The sequence below is a fragment of the Ornithorhynchus anatinus genome, chromosome 11 (genome assembly GCF_004115215.2).
Source record: "Ornithorhynchus anatinus isolate Pmale09 chromosome 11, mOrnAna1.pri.v4, whole genome shotgun sequence".
Classification (NCBI taxonomy): domain Eukaryota; kingdom Metazoa; phylum Chordata; class Mammalia; order Monotremata; family Ornithorhynchidae; genus Ornithorhynchus; species Ornithorhynchus anatinus.
Genome location: NC_041738.1, coordinates 42810877 through 42825775, shown reverse-complemented (window position 1 = coordinate 42825775; position 14899 = coordinate 42810877). Strand labels below are relative to the sequence as shown.

At 46.6% G+C, this 14899-nt stretch overlaps 1 protein-coding gene across 3 annotated transcripts in view; it reads left to right on the top strand.

Annotated features, from left to right (window-relative positions):
* The window catches only part of ZFPM1 (zinc finger protein, FOG family member 1), a 182913-nt gene that overhangs the window by 124357 nt on the left and 43657 nt on the right, over positions 1-14899 (top strand). For all 3 annotated transcript variants that reach the window (XM_039913502.1, XM_029075724.1, XM_039913503.1), the window contains exon 4: positions 14393-14526. In XM_039913502.1, the coding sequence (XP_039769436.1) occupies positions 14393-14526 (134 nt within the window). The remainder of the gene's footprint in view (positions 1-14392; positions 14527-14899) is intronic.

Here is a 14899-nt window from a genome sequence, read left to right as displayed (position 1 = left end):
GGAATGTCATGAATTGTTTGCAGATTCTTTCTGTCTACACTGTGGGCAGGGAACGGGACTACCAACTCTGGTGTATTGTATTCTCCCAAGCGTTTAATACAGTCTGCTGAACGCAGTAAGCACCTAATATAGACCATTGATTGTGGAGACTGTAACTGCCTACTGGCCAAAGCGCCCAACAAAGAGGAGCTTCACTTCTGCTTTTATTTTGTTTACTATAAAATGGGATTAAGGTTATTAACCCAATGATCACCTTAGAAATATCCAGGGGGGAAAAGGGGACAGTTTCCAGAGGTTTTCTAATTAATCCTGATAAGGCAGGAAGGGTGGGAAAGGTATGATTATACTCATTTTACAAATAAGGAAACCGAGGCACAGAGAGACTGTCGCTTTCCTGGCAAAGCCAATGAAACAGATCTTAGCTTCTGCCTTCCAGCTCTCAGAAGCCTATGGGGAGGATGTATTAATTCATGCCTGGAAAGTTCTTGGAGGTCCGTGGAGGAAAATGATCTATGCTGGAGGTTTTAGTATTATCATTCCATATTTCTCTGGCTAATGACTTTGGGTATCACCACAAGTCAAGGCTTCCTGTTCCTTCACCATCTCCTTTCTTCTGTGTGAATGAGTGGGTTGCTTGTCTCTCTGAATATAAGCGTTCTGGTGAGCCAGCATGAAGCAAACTGCTCTGGGGATGGAGAAGACTAGAATAGGTGGCTAGAGGAGACTGGCCTGGAGATTGGGTAAATCTGGTTTGGGGTTTGGAAAGTTCATTAAAGAGCCTCTCTGGCTGCCAATCATCAAGGAGGATCTCAGCAACTTTCTCAAAAGAAGCTGTGTAGCCAAGTGGAAGGAGCCCAGACCTGGGAGTCAGGGGACCTGGGTTCTAGTTCTGTTTCATTTAGTAGCCTGTTGTGTAACCTTAGATAAGTCACTTAACTCCTGTGCTTTAGTTTCCCCATCTGTAAAATGGGTATTCAATACTGGTTCTCCCTTACCCCTGAGACTGATGTATGGTCTGTATTTGACTGGATTATTTACCAGGGATGATGATGATGGTATTTGTTAAGTGCTTACTATGTTCCGAGCAGTGCTTAGTAAGTCCTTAAATGCCACAATAGTGCTTATTAGTGCATATTATTACTATTATGCTCTGTTCATGTCTGAACTGAAAGAGAGGTAGGCCACATGTCAGAAAAGTACAGTACCCACCCAGCAAACCTGACTGAGCTGCAATTAGCTTTTCTGCCTTTTCTGTAACTGTTAAATTCCAGGCCTTTGTGCCCTTCATGCCACTTGTCCTGGTGGGAGGCAGCTGGAGAAGCGTTCAATAGTTCCTTACCTCTGCCTCTCTCCATTCCTCTTTTCTCACTTCCCATCCCACCATCTCCTGCCTATCCACCCCCTATATCTGGAGAAGGGAATTCACTGGAGGTTTTGGAGGCCTAAATAAATTTTAAATCATGTAAATCTGCAAAATATGAAACTTCTCATTTTTGTTCTATTCATTGCTTGGGGGTAGGAAATTGAAACCCGGGCATGACATATTTTTTTCTGAAAATAACATATACAGTATTGTTTGCCTGTAATGAAGGCTTTCTCGGGGTTTGCATAGCAATGGCAGGCCATGAGGGTAGATGGGAGACTTGCGTTTGATTAGTGGCTAGCTGTTGCCAATGTGAGCAGCTCCTGTTGCCAATGTGAGCAGCTCTGTACTCACTCTCCTATGTGTGCCTAAGACTGTAGGGGCTGCTGGGGATCTTCTTCTGGCCAGTGATTCCCTATTCCTGTGCCCCCAAATTCCCAGTCCCCACCAAGGGAGCCTCCACCATGCTTGTGTCAGAATGAGAAGGTCTGGCCTGGTGGTAATTGATTCCCCTTGGCTCTGATTCCGGCTGTTGACTGGCCAAAGGAGCAGGGACCCCAAGACCATATGTGGGACTTGGAGACTTGGGTCCTTGGTTGCCTTCTTGGGTTCCAGCCTGATGCTTTGGGCTTCTGCACTGGATTCTGACTCTAGCTTCAGAGTTGAAAATGACTGTCTGGCAAATGGAATCCATTTTCCGTTAGACTTATTTTAATTGAGAGAAAGCAACATGTGAAATTTCTCCACCTGGGTGAAGAGGTAGAGGAAGCAGAGGGGAAAGGAGTCTACTTAAAAGCTGCTTTTTAAAAAAGCCTTTCTCAGCCATCTAGCTGCTTTTTCCCATCCACTTCCCATTCTCCTCTCCACCTCCCTTGACCCTCATCTATTCCCTTTGTGGTCTTCACTCTCTGCCAGATGATTGGTGGAGCCTTAGGAAACAGGTTACTTCGTCTACTGAAGTGAACAGGCTTCTAACACAAGACCTGGCCATCTGTCCTGGGACCCACCTCTTGTTTGAATACCAGCGTTTCTTAGTGATTGGAAAGGACTTTACAGGGCATTGTATGTCCCCTTGCTTCCAGACAGAAAGGCTTTAACCCAACCCAAGAAATTCCTCTTTTAAAACAATTCCTTCAAACAGGGGAGACTTTCACACTTTCCCTTTAAAACACACGCCTGTGTTTCCTAAACTATTCAGACAAAAAGCTCTTGCCGATGCCTTAGGTAACCTAAATCCCTCTTCTGACAGTTTTAACCCATGCCTTCATGTTTGATCCTCAATGGAAACAGTTGCTCACAACCATCCAATACAGTGGCAGTGTTTAACCCCCCAAAATATGGCCATGTAGCTTTAGGCCACACCTCTCCTCTCACGGCCCCCACAGATCACCCCTTCTAAGGAGGTGGCTGGGAAAGGTCCATGTTCTGGGCCCCAGATTTATGGCATTTCTCAGGAGAGAGCTGAGCCCAGAGCTTTATCCCCTGGCCGGCTCCACCCGTTTCCTTCCACTTTCTCAACAGCGAAATTGCCTTCCTGTTGGCAAGGTTGCAGTCCCACTGGCAAACCCAGAGATGTAACCAGATGTAGCTCCAGGTAGTCAGTAACCAGGTTGGCACCTGCCTGCTCCCCTGGAATCCTTTGTTCCCAGCTGCTCATCTCCCCTGCAAAATCCAGGCCCCAGTACCCCGGACCAGACAGGCCCAGAGCTGCCTTCTCCCTAGGGCAATTTGTGGGCAAATGGTTTATGCTATTTAAAATGACTCTTATTTAGGGATAAAAATGTAGGTATGGAATATTAGAATTGCACGGTTTGATGGTGCATTACAAACCAGCCCAGAAAAATTGCCATTGATCCAGGCCCTAATCCTTTCATGTGCTCAAGACAGTTATTAAGTTACACTTCAGCTTGCTCTTCCCCAGAATAAATATTCTTTAGCCTTTCCTTAGTAGGTCTATTTCCCAAACCCTTAATTATTTTAGATGCTCTTATCTGAGCCCTCTCGGCCATTATTATCATTCTCTCACACTTAAGTATCCACGGAGGGCTGACGTAGTTCCCAATGCATCATACCCTCCGCCTCTGCTTCAAAAGGTTTATGGTGGTGCGGTGACCATTAGGTCCCCTTCTATCCACGGAGGGCTGACGTAGTTCCCAATGCATCATACCCTCCGCCTCTGCTTCAAAAGGTTTATGGTGGTGCGGTGACCATTAGGTCCCCTTCCTGGACCAAGTCGCCTTCCCTTTGGTGCTGTTGAGGAAGGCTGCCTTAGAGACTGTGGTTCAGGCCTCCTTCCCACCAGTCCCCTCTGAGGATTGTCACTGAGCACAGGGAGTGAGTCAGAAGCTGCCATCTCATTAAAAAGCAATCTGCCACTCCACACTTCCATGTCACTCAGCTTCATCTCCCTACTCGTTGATTGGCAGGACATTTTCTGGAGTGGCCCTCTCTCATTGTAGAATCCCTCCCTCCCCTGGCTTTTCCCCCTACTCTCCGACCAGGTTACCATCAGAAAACTCAGCAGGGAAGGGAGCTGATTATTCAGGCTACAAGTTTTGGGGTTGGGTTTTTCTTTTTTCTTTTTTGGGTGCAGGGGAGGGGGGATGTCCCCCTGCCTCTGGAACCGTTGTCTTTTATCTGTGGCTGTGTGTTTTCTCTGGTGGGGATTGATACACAGAAGATGGAGTGGTGTGACATGGAAAGTGTCAGGCGAACATTCTTATCTTGGAGACATGGTCTTCTGACCCAAAAGCAGATGATTAGCCAATGAGGCAGAGGAAGGAAAAGAGAGGCTGGGAGAGGAGAGACTGGAAGAGGAGAAAAGTGGCCGTTGGATACAAAATTAGGACGGCTCTGTTCCACCCCTAAGACTGCAGAGCCCCACTGAGGGGCCTGGGTGCCTGCCGAGCTGTCGGTGATTCCTGCTGATTTCCCCCACTGTCTCCTTCCATTCCCTCCCCCACCCCACGACATTTCCTATGAGAGGAAATTGTGTATCTGAAAAACAGAAGAGGAAATTGGGTATCTGAAAAACATGTCTGCAACACACAGCCTCAGTCCCACCTCTCCAGCAGCGAGAGGCCTGGGAAAGACCTGGACTCTGTTATTTAAAGCAAAATCCCCAGCCCTGGCGGTTAAAGTAAAACAGAAAAGGAGTATGAGGCAAGAGGTGGTGGGGAGGTTGGATAGTGGGAGATGCTGCTGACTGAATCCATTCCAACCAAGAAAGGTAAAAGTTAAAAGGTCTTTGAAGTTGGGATTACTTTGGTTTGGCAGTTCAGCAGGATTTGGTCTGTGGCAGCAGGAAAGACCCTGTATTCCTAGTGCCTCTCCCTACCTCCACGCCCAAGACAAGCTTCCAGCAGAGGAAACCAGTTCCAACATGGGCTTCTCTGGCACCTTTGGAGACCAGGTTGAGTCAGTCAGTCCTTCCAGTTTCTCCCACTGACTAAACCAATCAATCAGTGGTATTTATTGAGTGCTTACTGTGTGCAGAGCACTGTATGAAATACTTGGGAGAGTGTAATACAACAGAATTTACTGACACATTCCTTGCCCAAGAGTTTATCTAGAAATCTAAGAATCTAGGAATCTAGAGGACCTTACCTCTCTGGGCCTTGGTTTCCCCATCTGCAAAATGGGTAGACTCGTCCTTGCCCACAGCTTGCAGGGCATTCACAATGGGCTTTGAGTATATCAGGGATAAGGCATTCCGTAAAAACTAGCAAAATCCAAGGACTCTATGGCCTTTTGCCTACAGTAACAGGATCCCACAAGACCCCTAACAGAGCGACCTTAAAAATGGATAAACTGAGGCACAGAAGAACTTAACTTACATCACTTCTTGTGTCTTGGTCCTGCCCCCTAGGCCCTACTTCCTCTGGCCTGGGGTCCTGAGTGAGGCGATAAATGTCCTTGTGAAGGCAGGAAAGGAGCTGTAAGGAAAAGGCTCCCCTGCTCTCATCTGAGCAGAGTCTTTTTCCAAGTTAGGTTTTAGGCCATGACATAGGCCAAAGCTCAGAGAGAAGTTGCTCATGGAACATCAGCTCACCAGGAGATTGATGCTCACTCCTCTGAGTGGAAGCAGCTGAATATCCAGGTTCTGCCACAGGGCCGACAGCATGAACTGATTAGGAATCTGCATTTCCACCCTCCCCGTTGGCTTCTGCTTAGAAAATGAGGCTGGGTTCCCTGCTCCTGTCCCATCACTTAATCTCTTGGTACCTCAGTTTCCCTATTTATAAAATGGAGTCATAATACCTATTCCTATACCTCCCAGGGATATTGTACCTTTTCCTATATGTCCCAGGGATATTATGGAGGACTTCCAGGAACCTCAGAAGGTTCTGTGTAAATGCAAGCTCTATTTCAGCTCTGGTGCACACACACCTCTCTCTCTCTCTCTCTCTCTCTCTCTCTCTCTCTCTGTCTCTCTCTCTCTCTCCCCCCCTCCCTCTCTCTCCCTCTTACCCCACCAGATTGGATGCCACCTCCACCCACGGGTGGCATCAATTTCTAGCTCCCTGCTACCACTTGTTGGGAGACACATGGCAGGAAAGTTTTAGTGAGGAAGAGATGAAGATGCCAGTGACTGCAAGGGCATCAGGAGTCATGTCTGAAAAAAAGAGGACAAGCAGAATGTGAATGAAGAATTAGCAGCTTTGAGAATGAGGTCACTCAGAACCCAGCAAGCTCAGCTGGAATAGCTAACTACATGTGAAATTGGACAATCTAGGATCATCCCTCAGGGAGCTAAGAGAGTTTGGAGTTCTTAGACTCTAGGATCAATCAGGACATTCTTCTATTGAGCTGTTATAATAATAGAACTTGCATTTACACAGCACCTTCTAGTGTACCATGTAAATCCCCACAATATCGCTGAGAGGTCTAGAAAAAGGTATTATCACCCACATTTTATAGATGGGGGAAATTGAACTACTGAGAGGTTAAGTGATGTGTGTCCCAAGTTCTTTCCATTAAAGATGCTGCCTTAAACCTCAGGACCTATGAATGGGAGATTCCAAAGAGTTTACTGCCCGTAGTAGTAATAATGAATTTTTTTTGATGCCACTAAGTGCAAAATACTATACTAAGCATTTGGGAAAGACATGTTCCCTGCTTACAAGAAGTTTACACTCTAATGGGGAAGACAGACAAAACTATTTACAAATAACTATATAGGAAGCAGCATGGTGTAGTGGAGAGAGCACAGGCCAGGGAGTCAGAAGGTTATGGGTTCCAATTCTGGCTCCACCACTTGTCTGCTGAGTGACCTTGGGCAAGTCACTTCACTTATGTACCTCGGTTTCTTCATCTTTATAATGGGGATTGAGACTATGAGTCCCACATGGGACAGGGATTGTGTCCAACCTGATCCGCTTGTATTCACCCCAGGGCTTATTATAGTGCCTGGCTCACAGTAAGCCCTTAACAGTAAGTGCTCAATAAATACAACTGAATGAAATACCAAAATTATTATTATTTGTGTGAGGAGTTTTGAAGAATGGAGCGATGTTGCTAAGTGACACTCTAAAAAGGTGATCCGTGTGGCAACAAGCACTATAGATTGGATGGAGGAGAGGCTGGTGGCAGGGAAACTCCCATGGAGGCTGATGCAATCATCTAGCTGAAAAGAGACAAGAATTTGGCCCAGGGTAGTAGCTGTCTAAGTAGAAGGGAAGGGGTGGATCTGGGAGATATTCTGTGGGGAAGAATGGGTGGGGATTGTCAGTAGATTGAATGTGAGAATTGAAAGACAGCATGGAATTCAGAATGACACTGAGGGTTCAGGCTTCTGGAACTGGAAGTTTGGTGGTGTTACTGACAGAGATGAGGAAGTTAGGCATGGGTTTAGGAGGATGGGAAGGTTTGGAAGGGGAGTGAGTTCCAGGTTTGGGGAATACCATGAGCAAGGGGTTAAAGGTGGGTGAAACAAATAATAATATTGATATTTTTCAACTTGCCTCCTGGTACAATGCAGAAAATTAACCGCTTGGGAAATACAAAATAAAGTGACACATTCCCTGCCCCCAAGAAGCTTTCATTCCAGTGAGGCAAGTGCAGTCTGTGGTTTGAGATGAGCTTGGGAGGAGTGAAATGAAGACTCTTTCCCACAGCCCTGCTGCCTTAACTTCCAGTCTGGGAGATAATCTCTTCTCCCATTTCTCTCCTTCTCCTTCCACTTGCCTATCCCCAGTGGGGCTGGTGAGAGTTGGCAGCATAAATTGTAGAGGAGTTTTTCATCTCAGGACTCCTAGGGCTTGCCTTCTCAGTAGAAGATCTTTGTGCTGCCTGAGGGGCCTCTCTGATAGAGACCGGGCTGGTTAAACGTTTTGTGGGGAGAGTGAGATGGGCTGTTGGTACAGTGCTCTACCTACATAAATGTTCAATTAATACAATTGATTGAGTAAAAAAGAGCGTAAGCTCGTCGTGGGTAGACAACATGTCTACCAACTCTGTTGTACTCTCCCAGGTGCTTAGTACAATTCTCTGCACACAGTAAGCATTCAAATACCATTGATAGGTTGACTAAGCCCAACACCGAAGTCACCGAGTGTTTCCCATGGGCAGACTGATAGAAAAGCAGCATGGCTTAGTGAAAAGAGCACAATCCTGGGAGTCAGAGAACCTGGCTTCTAATTATGTCTCTACCACATGTCTGTGGTGTGATCTTGGGTAAGTCACTTCTCGGTGCTTCAGTTACCTCGTCTGTAAAATGGGAATTAAGTAGGAATACTCCCTCCTACTTAAACCATGAACCCCATGTGGAACAGGGACCGTATCCAACCTGATTAACTTGTATCTACCCCAAAACTTAGAACAGTGGCATAAAGTACTGAACAAGTACCATAATATCCTGTTCCAACTATCCTGTGACTGGAACACACTTTTAACATTCGAACCTCCCTTCTACTGGTAAAGTCTGGGCCATGACTTCGGACCACAGACATTAGAGGTGAGGTAGGGACAGGGGACAACAGTCCATTCAGAGTAGGAGATTTGGGGCCCCTCTGTTCAAGGAGAGGAGCAGAATTGTGTCACTGTCTGGGTTTTCCAGAGCTACTGAAGTCGATGAGGCAGCCCAAATAATCCCTGAGCCTAACAGAAAAACTCCCCTTTGGGACTGTGGCTTTCTTTCGCTGCTGATAACAGATGCTCCCAAATCAGGGACCTCTCTTCTTCTTTCCTTGCTCTGGGCGGAATGTTTAGAGGGCCCTGGATATTGACTTTGAGATGAAAATGGAAGTGAGAGAATGGATGGGTGGTGCTGTGTGTGTGTGTGTGTCTCTGCAGCTGGGAGGAGGCCAAGACAGGGAGAGAACAGAGCAGGGAAGAAAGGAGGTAGGGCAGGGGGAGAAGGTGAGCCCTGTTTCTTTTCTCATCCGCTCTCCTGGGAACATCTCACTGCTGGTTTTGGTGAATAAAACTCCTTCCTCTTTTCCTGCGAGGCTCCACTTTCAGTTGCACAGATAAAGGGGAGAAGGGAGGCACCATTAGCATACATTTGAGTATTGGTTAGCTGCCATCTTATCTGCACTCTGAAAGACAAAGACCCAGTTAAAACATTTTAGAACAGCCTTCATAGCATATTTACATGTTATCTAAACCATTAAGCTGGAAGTTTATCAGATAATCAAGCCCATTAAGCCCAGAGGCTGCCCGGAGTTTAGGGCCCTAGGAAGTGAAGCTGCTTCTTACAGCCTCTTTTGTGGTGGACTGGATTGTGCTACCATTTCTGGCAGGTTTCTAAACTCTGCCCCTGCCATGTGACTGTGTCATGGATTCAGGTGTGTGGGAGGAAGTCGGCTTCACTAGCAGAGATGGGCGGGTTCTGCCCTAGTAGAACAGGGGCTTCTTGGCTCCCTTTTTTTTTTCTAGCTCTATTTCCTAGCGGCCTGCCAAGGCCCCTCTCCAAAAGAAGGCAGATCTCCATTAGCAATTGAATTGTGGTATTTGCTAAGCGCTTACTATGTGCCAAGTACTGAGATGGATACAAGATAATCAGGTTAATGGGACTGATGGCTCTGTGACAGATGGAGTTGAGGCCCTGCCACCCTAAATTTCTTAAGATCAGTACAGAGGCATTCATCCTGGCAGACCCCAACTTTCCCACCAGTTCTGCCCAGAACCCATAGGGCCCCAGTATGCCTTCCATTTGGGTGTCTCCATTGCCCATTGTCTGCTTGTATCCACCCCAGCACTTAGTACAGTTCCGGGCACATAATAAGCACTTAACAAATACCACGATTAATGAGAAGCAACATGGCTTAGTGGATAGAGTGCAGGCCTGGAAGTCAGAAGGACTTGGATTCTAATTCAGGTTCCACCACTTGTCTGCTGTGTGACCTTGGGCAAGTCACTTCACTTCTCTGTGCCTCAGTTGCAATGTCAAATGGGGATTAAGACTGTCAGCCCATGTGGGACAGGGACTGTGTGAGACTCAATTTGCTTGTATCCACCCCATTGCTTCATATAGTGCCTGTCACATAGTGTTTAACAAATGCCACAGTTATTATTAGTTCCAGAAGAAGAGGAGGTGAGTCTGGGTGGCTCTTGAATTTCACATTTCCTCCCATCTGCTACTTCCCCCTATGGATGACCCACTAGCATCTTAAATTCAATAGGGCTAAAACTGAACACCTCTTCTTCCCTCGTCTACCTGCTTCTCCTCTTAACTTTCCCATCATGGTCGACCACACCACCATCCTCCCTGTCCCAGAAGCTTGTTGCCTTGGGCCTATCTCTGAATCCTTTCTATCTTTCAAATCCCTCAATTCAGTCTGCCTCCAAATCTGCCCATTTCTCTTCCACATTATTTCCCAACTCCACCCCTTCCTTTCCATTCTTACAGCCACCACCCTGGTCTAACCCTTTGCTACATGGTCTAGTGGAAAGAATGTAGGCCTGGGAGTCAGAGGACCTGGGTTCTAATCCTGGATCTGCCACTCACCTGTGGTTTGACCTTGGGCAGATAACTTAACTTCACTGTGCCTCAGTTCTCCCATCTACAAAATATATATTCAATAACTGTTCTCCCTCCTAGTGAGGGAGTGCCATGTGGGACCTGATTAAGTTGTATATACCCAGTGCTAAATACAGTATCTGGCACATAGTAAGTGCTTAACAAATATTATTATTTTAGTGACTGACTCCCTTCCTACCTATAAATGTTTGGATCATCTTCCTAAAACGCTTTTCCAAATGCATCACTCCTCTCCTCACAAACCTCTAATGACTATCTATTGGTCTCCATAAATAGGAACTCCTGACCTTAGCTACAAGTCTCTAGACCTGCTTCTTCCTTCTACTTTTTCCCTCTCATCACCCATTATCCCTCCAATACACATTCTTTGATCCTTCCAGTCTAATCTCAAAATAACTGTATCTCACTTTCAATTCTTCCACCTTTAACCCATTGCACATGAACTTCCTCCCTCTCAAATCTGCCAAAGCCCTTTCTTCCTCACTTTCATATCCTTCTGAAAAGCTATCTCGTCCAGGAGACATTCCCTGTTGAACCCCACCTCCCTAGAAGTGTCATCCCATCAACCACCCTTAACACTCAGCAATCAATCAATCGTATGCAGAGCACTGAACTAAGCACTTATGTATGCATCTGTTCATTTGTTTAAAATACACTAATTATGTTTTTATCAGTCACTTCTGTGCTTGTACTCTTGTTCCTGTTCCATGTTTGAAATTTATTCTGAGGCAGCATGCCTGGTGGAAAGAGCAGGGAACTGGAAATCAGGAGACCCAGGCTCTAATCCCAACTTCACTGTTTGGCTACTGTGTGACTTTGGGCAAGTCACAAGTTCTCTGTTCTTCAATTTCCTTATCAGTAAAATGGGGATAAAATACCCATTACCCCTCCCGCTTGGACTCTGAGCTTTCTATGAGGCAGGAACTATGTCTGATCTGATTAACTTGTATCTACAGAGCTTGGTACATATTAAACACTTTAATACACACCATCATCGTCATTATTTTTGTACCTGCCTATCTCCCCCATGGCATGTAAGCTCTTTGAAGACAAGGGCATTCTTCTTCTTCTTAGGAAGCAGTGTGGCTTAGTGGAAGAGCATGGGCCTGGAAGTCAATGGGCTTGGGAATCAGAGGACCTGGGTTCTAGTTCCGGCTCTGCCATTCATCTGCTGTGTGATCTCGAGCGAGTCACTTAACCTCTATGGATCTCAGTTTCTTCAGTTGTAAAATGGGGATTAAATCCTACTCCCTCCTACTTTAATGCTGAGCCCTGTGTGGAACAGTGACTGTGTTCAATTTGACTACCTTATATCCACCTAGTGCTTAGAATAGTGTTTGAAATCTAATAAATGCATAACAAGTACCATTATTATTATTCTATTTTGTGCTCATAAGCATCTAGTAGAGTACAGTGCTCTGCACACCTTAGGCACTCAATAAATAAATAATGACGGTAGTTTGGCTCCAATGTCAGGACACCCCTCAAATGATGTTGGTTTACAATTAATGGGTTATGGATGCCTCATGAGCCACTTGTCAGCTGTGTGTCTGTGGGCAAGTCACTTAACTTCTCTGTGCCTCAGTTATCTCATCTATAAAGTGGGGATTAAGATTGTGAGCCTCACGAGGGACAACCTGATTATCCTGTATCTACCCCAGCCCTTAGAACAGTGCTCTGCACATAGTAAATGCTTAACAATTACCAACATTATTATTATTATTATTATCCCCTCTACTAACCCTACTGGGGCTCTTATTGGATTTATTTATATTAATGTCTGTCTCCCCCTCTAGACTGTAAGCTCGCTGTGGGCAAGGAACGTGTCTACCACCTCTGTACTTTCCCAAATGCTTAGTACAGTGCTCTGCACATTGTAAGTGCTCAATAAATTTGAATACTTGATTTTACCCTTCTTCTTGAACAAATCAGAACCCCTGATTACAGCCATAGAACTCCATCTGGCAGCAACCAAAGGAGGCTGCTGAGGAGAGGCAGCCTCCCAGTGGGGCCCAGTTCAGAGGGAGCTTGTGAAACTCTGTAAATTCATCTGTAAAATAATAATTGTGGTATTTGTTAAGCGCTTACTATGTGCCAAGCACTGTTCTAAGCGCTGGGCTAGATCCAAGGTAATCAGGTAGTCCCACATGGGACTCACAGTCTTAATCCCCATTTTACAGATAATGTAACTGAGGCCCAGAGAAGTGAAGTGACTTGCCCAAGATCACACAGCAGACAAGTGGCAGAGCAGGATTAGAGCCAATGTCCTCTGACTCCCAGAGTGCATGTTCTTGCCACTAAATCACAACATGGGGATTAAGACTGTGAGCCCCATGTGGGACTGGACTGTGTCCAACTTGCTTAGATTGTATCTACCCCAGCGCTTAGTACACATAAGTGCTTAACCAATACCATTAAAAGTAAAAAAAATAAATAAGAACCTCAGAGTCCCTGAGTAGCCTGATCCATCAGCAAGGGTCTTACCTCCTGCTTGTTTCTTTCTTCCCTCTTCATTATCAGTGTCACAAACATTTATTTACTGAGCAACCACTGGGCTGAGCTTGGTCTCTGCTCTTGAGGAGCCCACAGTTGAATGGAGAAACAGGCAGAAAAAGTGGAAGTGTAAAAGATTAGCACAGTGGTTCCAAGCAAGAACCAGAAACAGGTGTTGTCGCGGCCTCTCCAGGGTGAGAACTGTGTTCTAGCTCCATGGCTGAGCGCTCCCACATTTTCACCCCATTATATCAGAATGTACTTGGCATTCCAAAGGTCACTGTGGCTTGCCTCCTCCCGCCCTCTGCTTTGGGCCACAATATCAGACAAGCAAAGTGCAAGGCTCTGAGGGCTGCAGGACTCCAGGGGAACTAGGCACAGGTATCCTGGGCAGCTGCCCAAAGCCTGGAATTTTGGGGGTGGCTCCATATTGCTTGTAATCACCCTGTCATCGAGCCACTTGACATCAGCTGCTCTTTTCACTCACTGGCAAAGTGGGGGCCTTGATTCCGTGCCAAACTCCAAGCATAAACAATTCCCTTACACATCCATACTCATGTAGACCTCATGCCCTCTGTTTCACCCCGGGAATTCCCTCCCTCTGGCACGGGGTCTTCCTACTGCTATCCTGCCAGGGGCTCTCCAGACCAGTCCAGGCTCACCCAGTGTCCTCTTGCCTGGAGCAGCTTAGAACTCCCATTGTGAGTCACTGCTGTCCATTTGGGTCCGGTTGTATAGATATGGTCCCCTCCTCCAGGTGCTTACAACTTTAGACGTTGACACAAGCACATTTATAAATAAACAACAGTCATCTCTATTTCCATACCAGGTATCCCTAGTTCTTAATAAAGTGCTAGCAGTGTGTGTGGGTTGTCTGTTAAGGCTTGCTGACAGACTGATGAGAGGGTGTATATCTACCTAGATGCCTCTATGGACACCCACTTCACAAATAAAATATTTGTGTTATAGCAATGAATGAGTTTTTTCGTTGTACAAAATTTCAGAATCAGAGGCAGGTGCTGTGCATTCAGGAACCGTGACTGTATGTAGAAGCCTCACAGAGTCTGGCTTGAAACAGGCATTCTCTTCCAAGCCTAAGTTCCCAGCAGTTCTCTGAGGTGTTGTTAGGAACTTGCCCCTGTCCCTTGTTCCCCAAGGGTCTGGGCCACCTGATTATCCCCCAGTATCCAGCTCAACATCCTGGCCTTCATGGTCCTCATTCCCATCAACATCTCCAACTCCGCTACAGGAAACACCCTCTCCACCCCCTGCATTCTGCTGGGGGTTTGTGGGAGAGGAGTTGGGACCATATCTTGGGCTAAGAAAGAGTGTGGTGTGGTGTTCAATTGTGCCATCTGGATGTGATGCCCAGATGCGACCAATCTGTCTAAGCCGAAGACAGAGTTCCGCCACACAAGATGGGACCAGTAAGATGCCTTGTACGGTCTGGGAGGGTGAGAAAATGAGGTCCAGACTGGACTGGGTCTTGGCTGTGTAGGACTTTCTATCCTCTGTTCTCCCTCTCATCTTCCTTTTGTTCTGTCTCTCCACAGATGAACTGGAGCTGATCCTGGTGGAAGGGGAGAGCAGAGTGCGAGCCAGGCGGAGCCTTCCCGAGGGACTGTGCTGGGGCCCATTCAGCGGAAACATCCAGAGTGAACAGGCCTCCCCTGGGCAAGGCGAACCGGTAAGAATCCCCCAGCCCTGGTTGTGCCCTGATCTGGAATGCCTCTCTTAGGCCTCGGACCCAGCTGGAAACCCTCTCTTCCTTCAAGAAGGAGTCATCGCTTTAGCACTGACTCAAAAGACCGCATGAGTGGAAGAGCTACCGCTGGGTCATTATCAAGCAGGTTCCAGATTCATCTTGGGCTCTTGGTAGTCTTTCCTCTCCCCCACTCTTACCCTTCTCCCTCTTCCTTCCCCCGATCCCCTCTTTCTCCTCATTTTTAAAGTGCACAGGGCAGTTGGGAAGAACATTGACTGGAAGCTGAGGTGGTGGGTGGCAGGGTCCTCTGATCTGACCCTAGCCGCCCTGTCACTTCTGCCCACTTCGCTGTTTC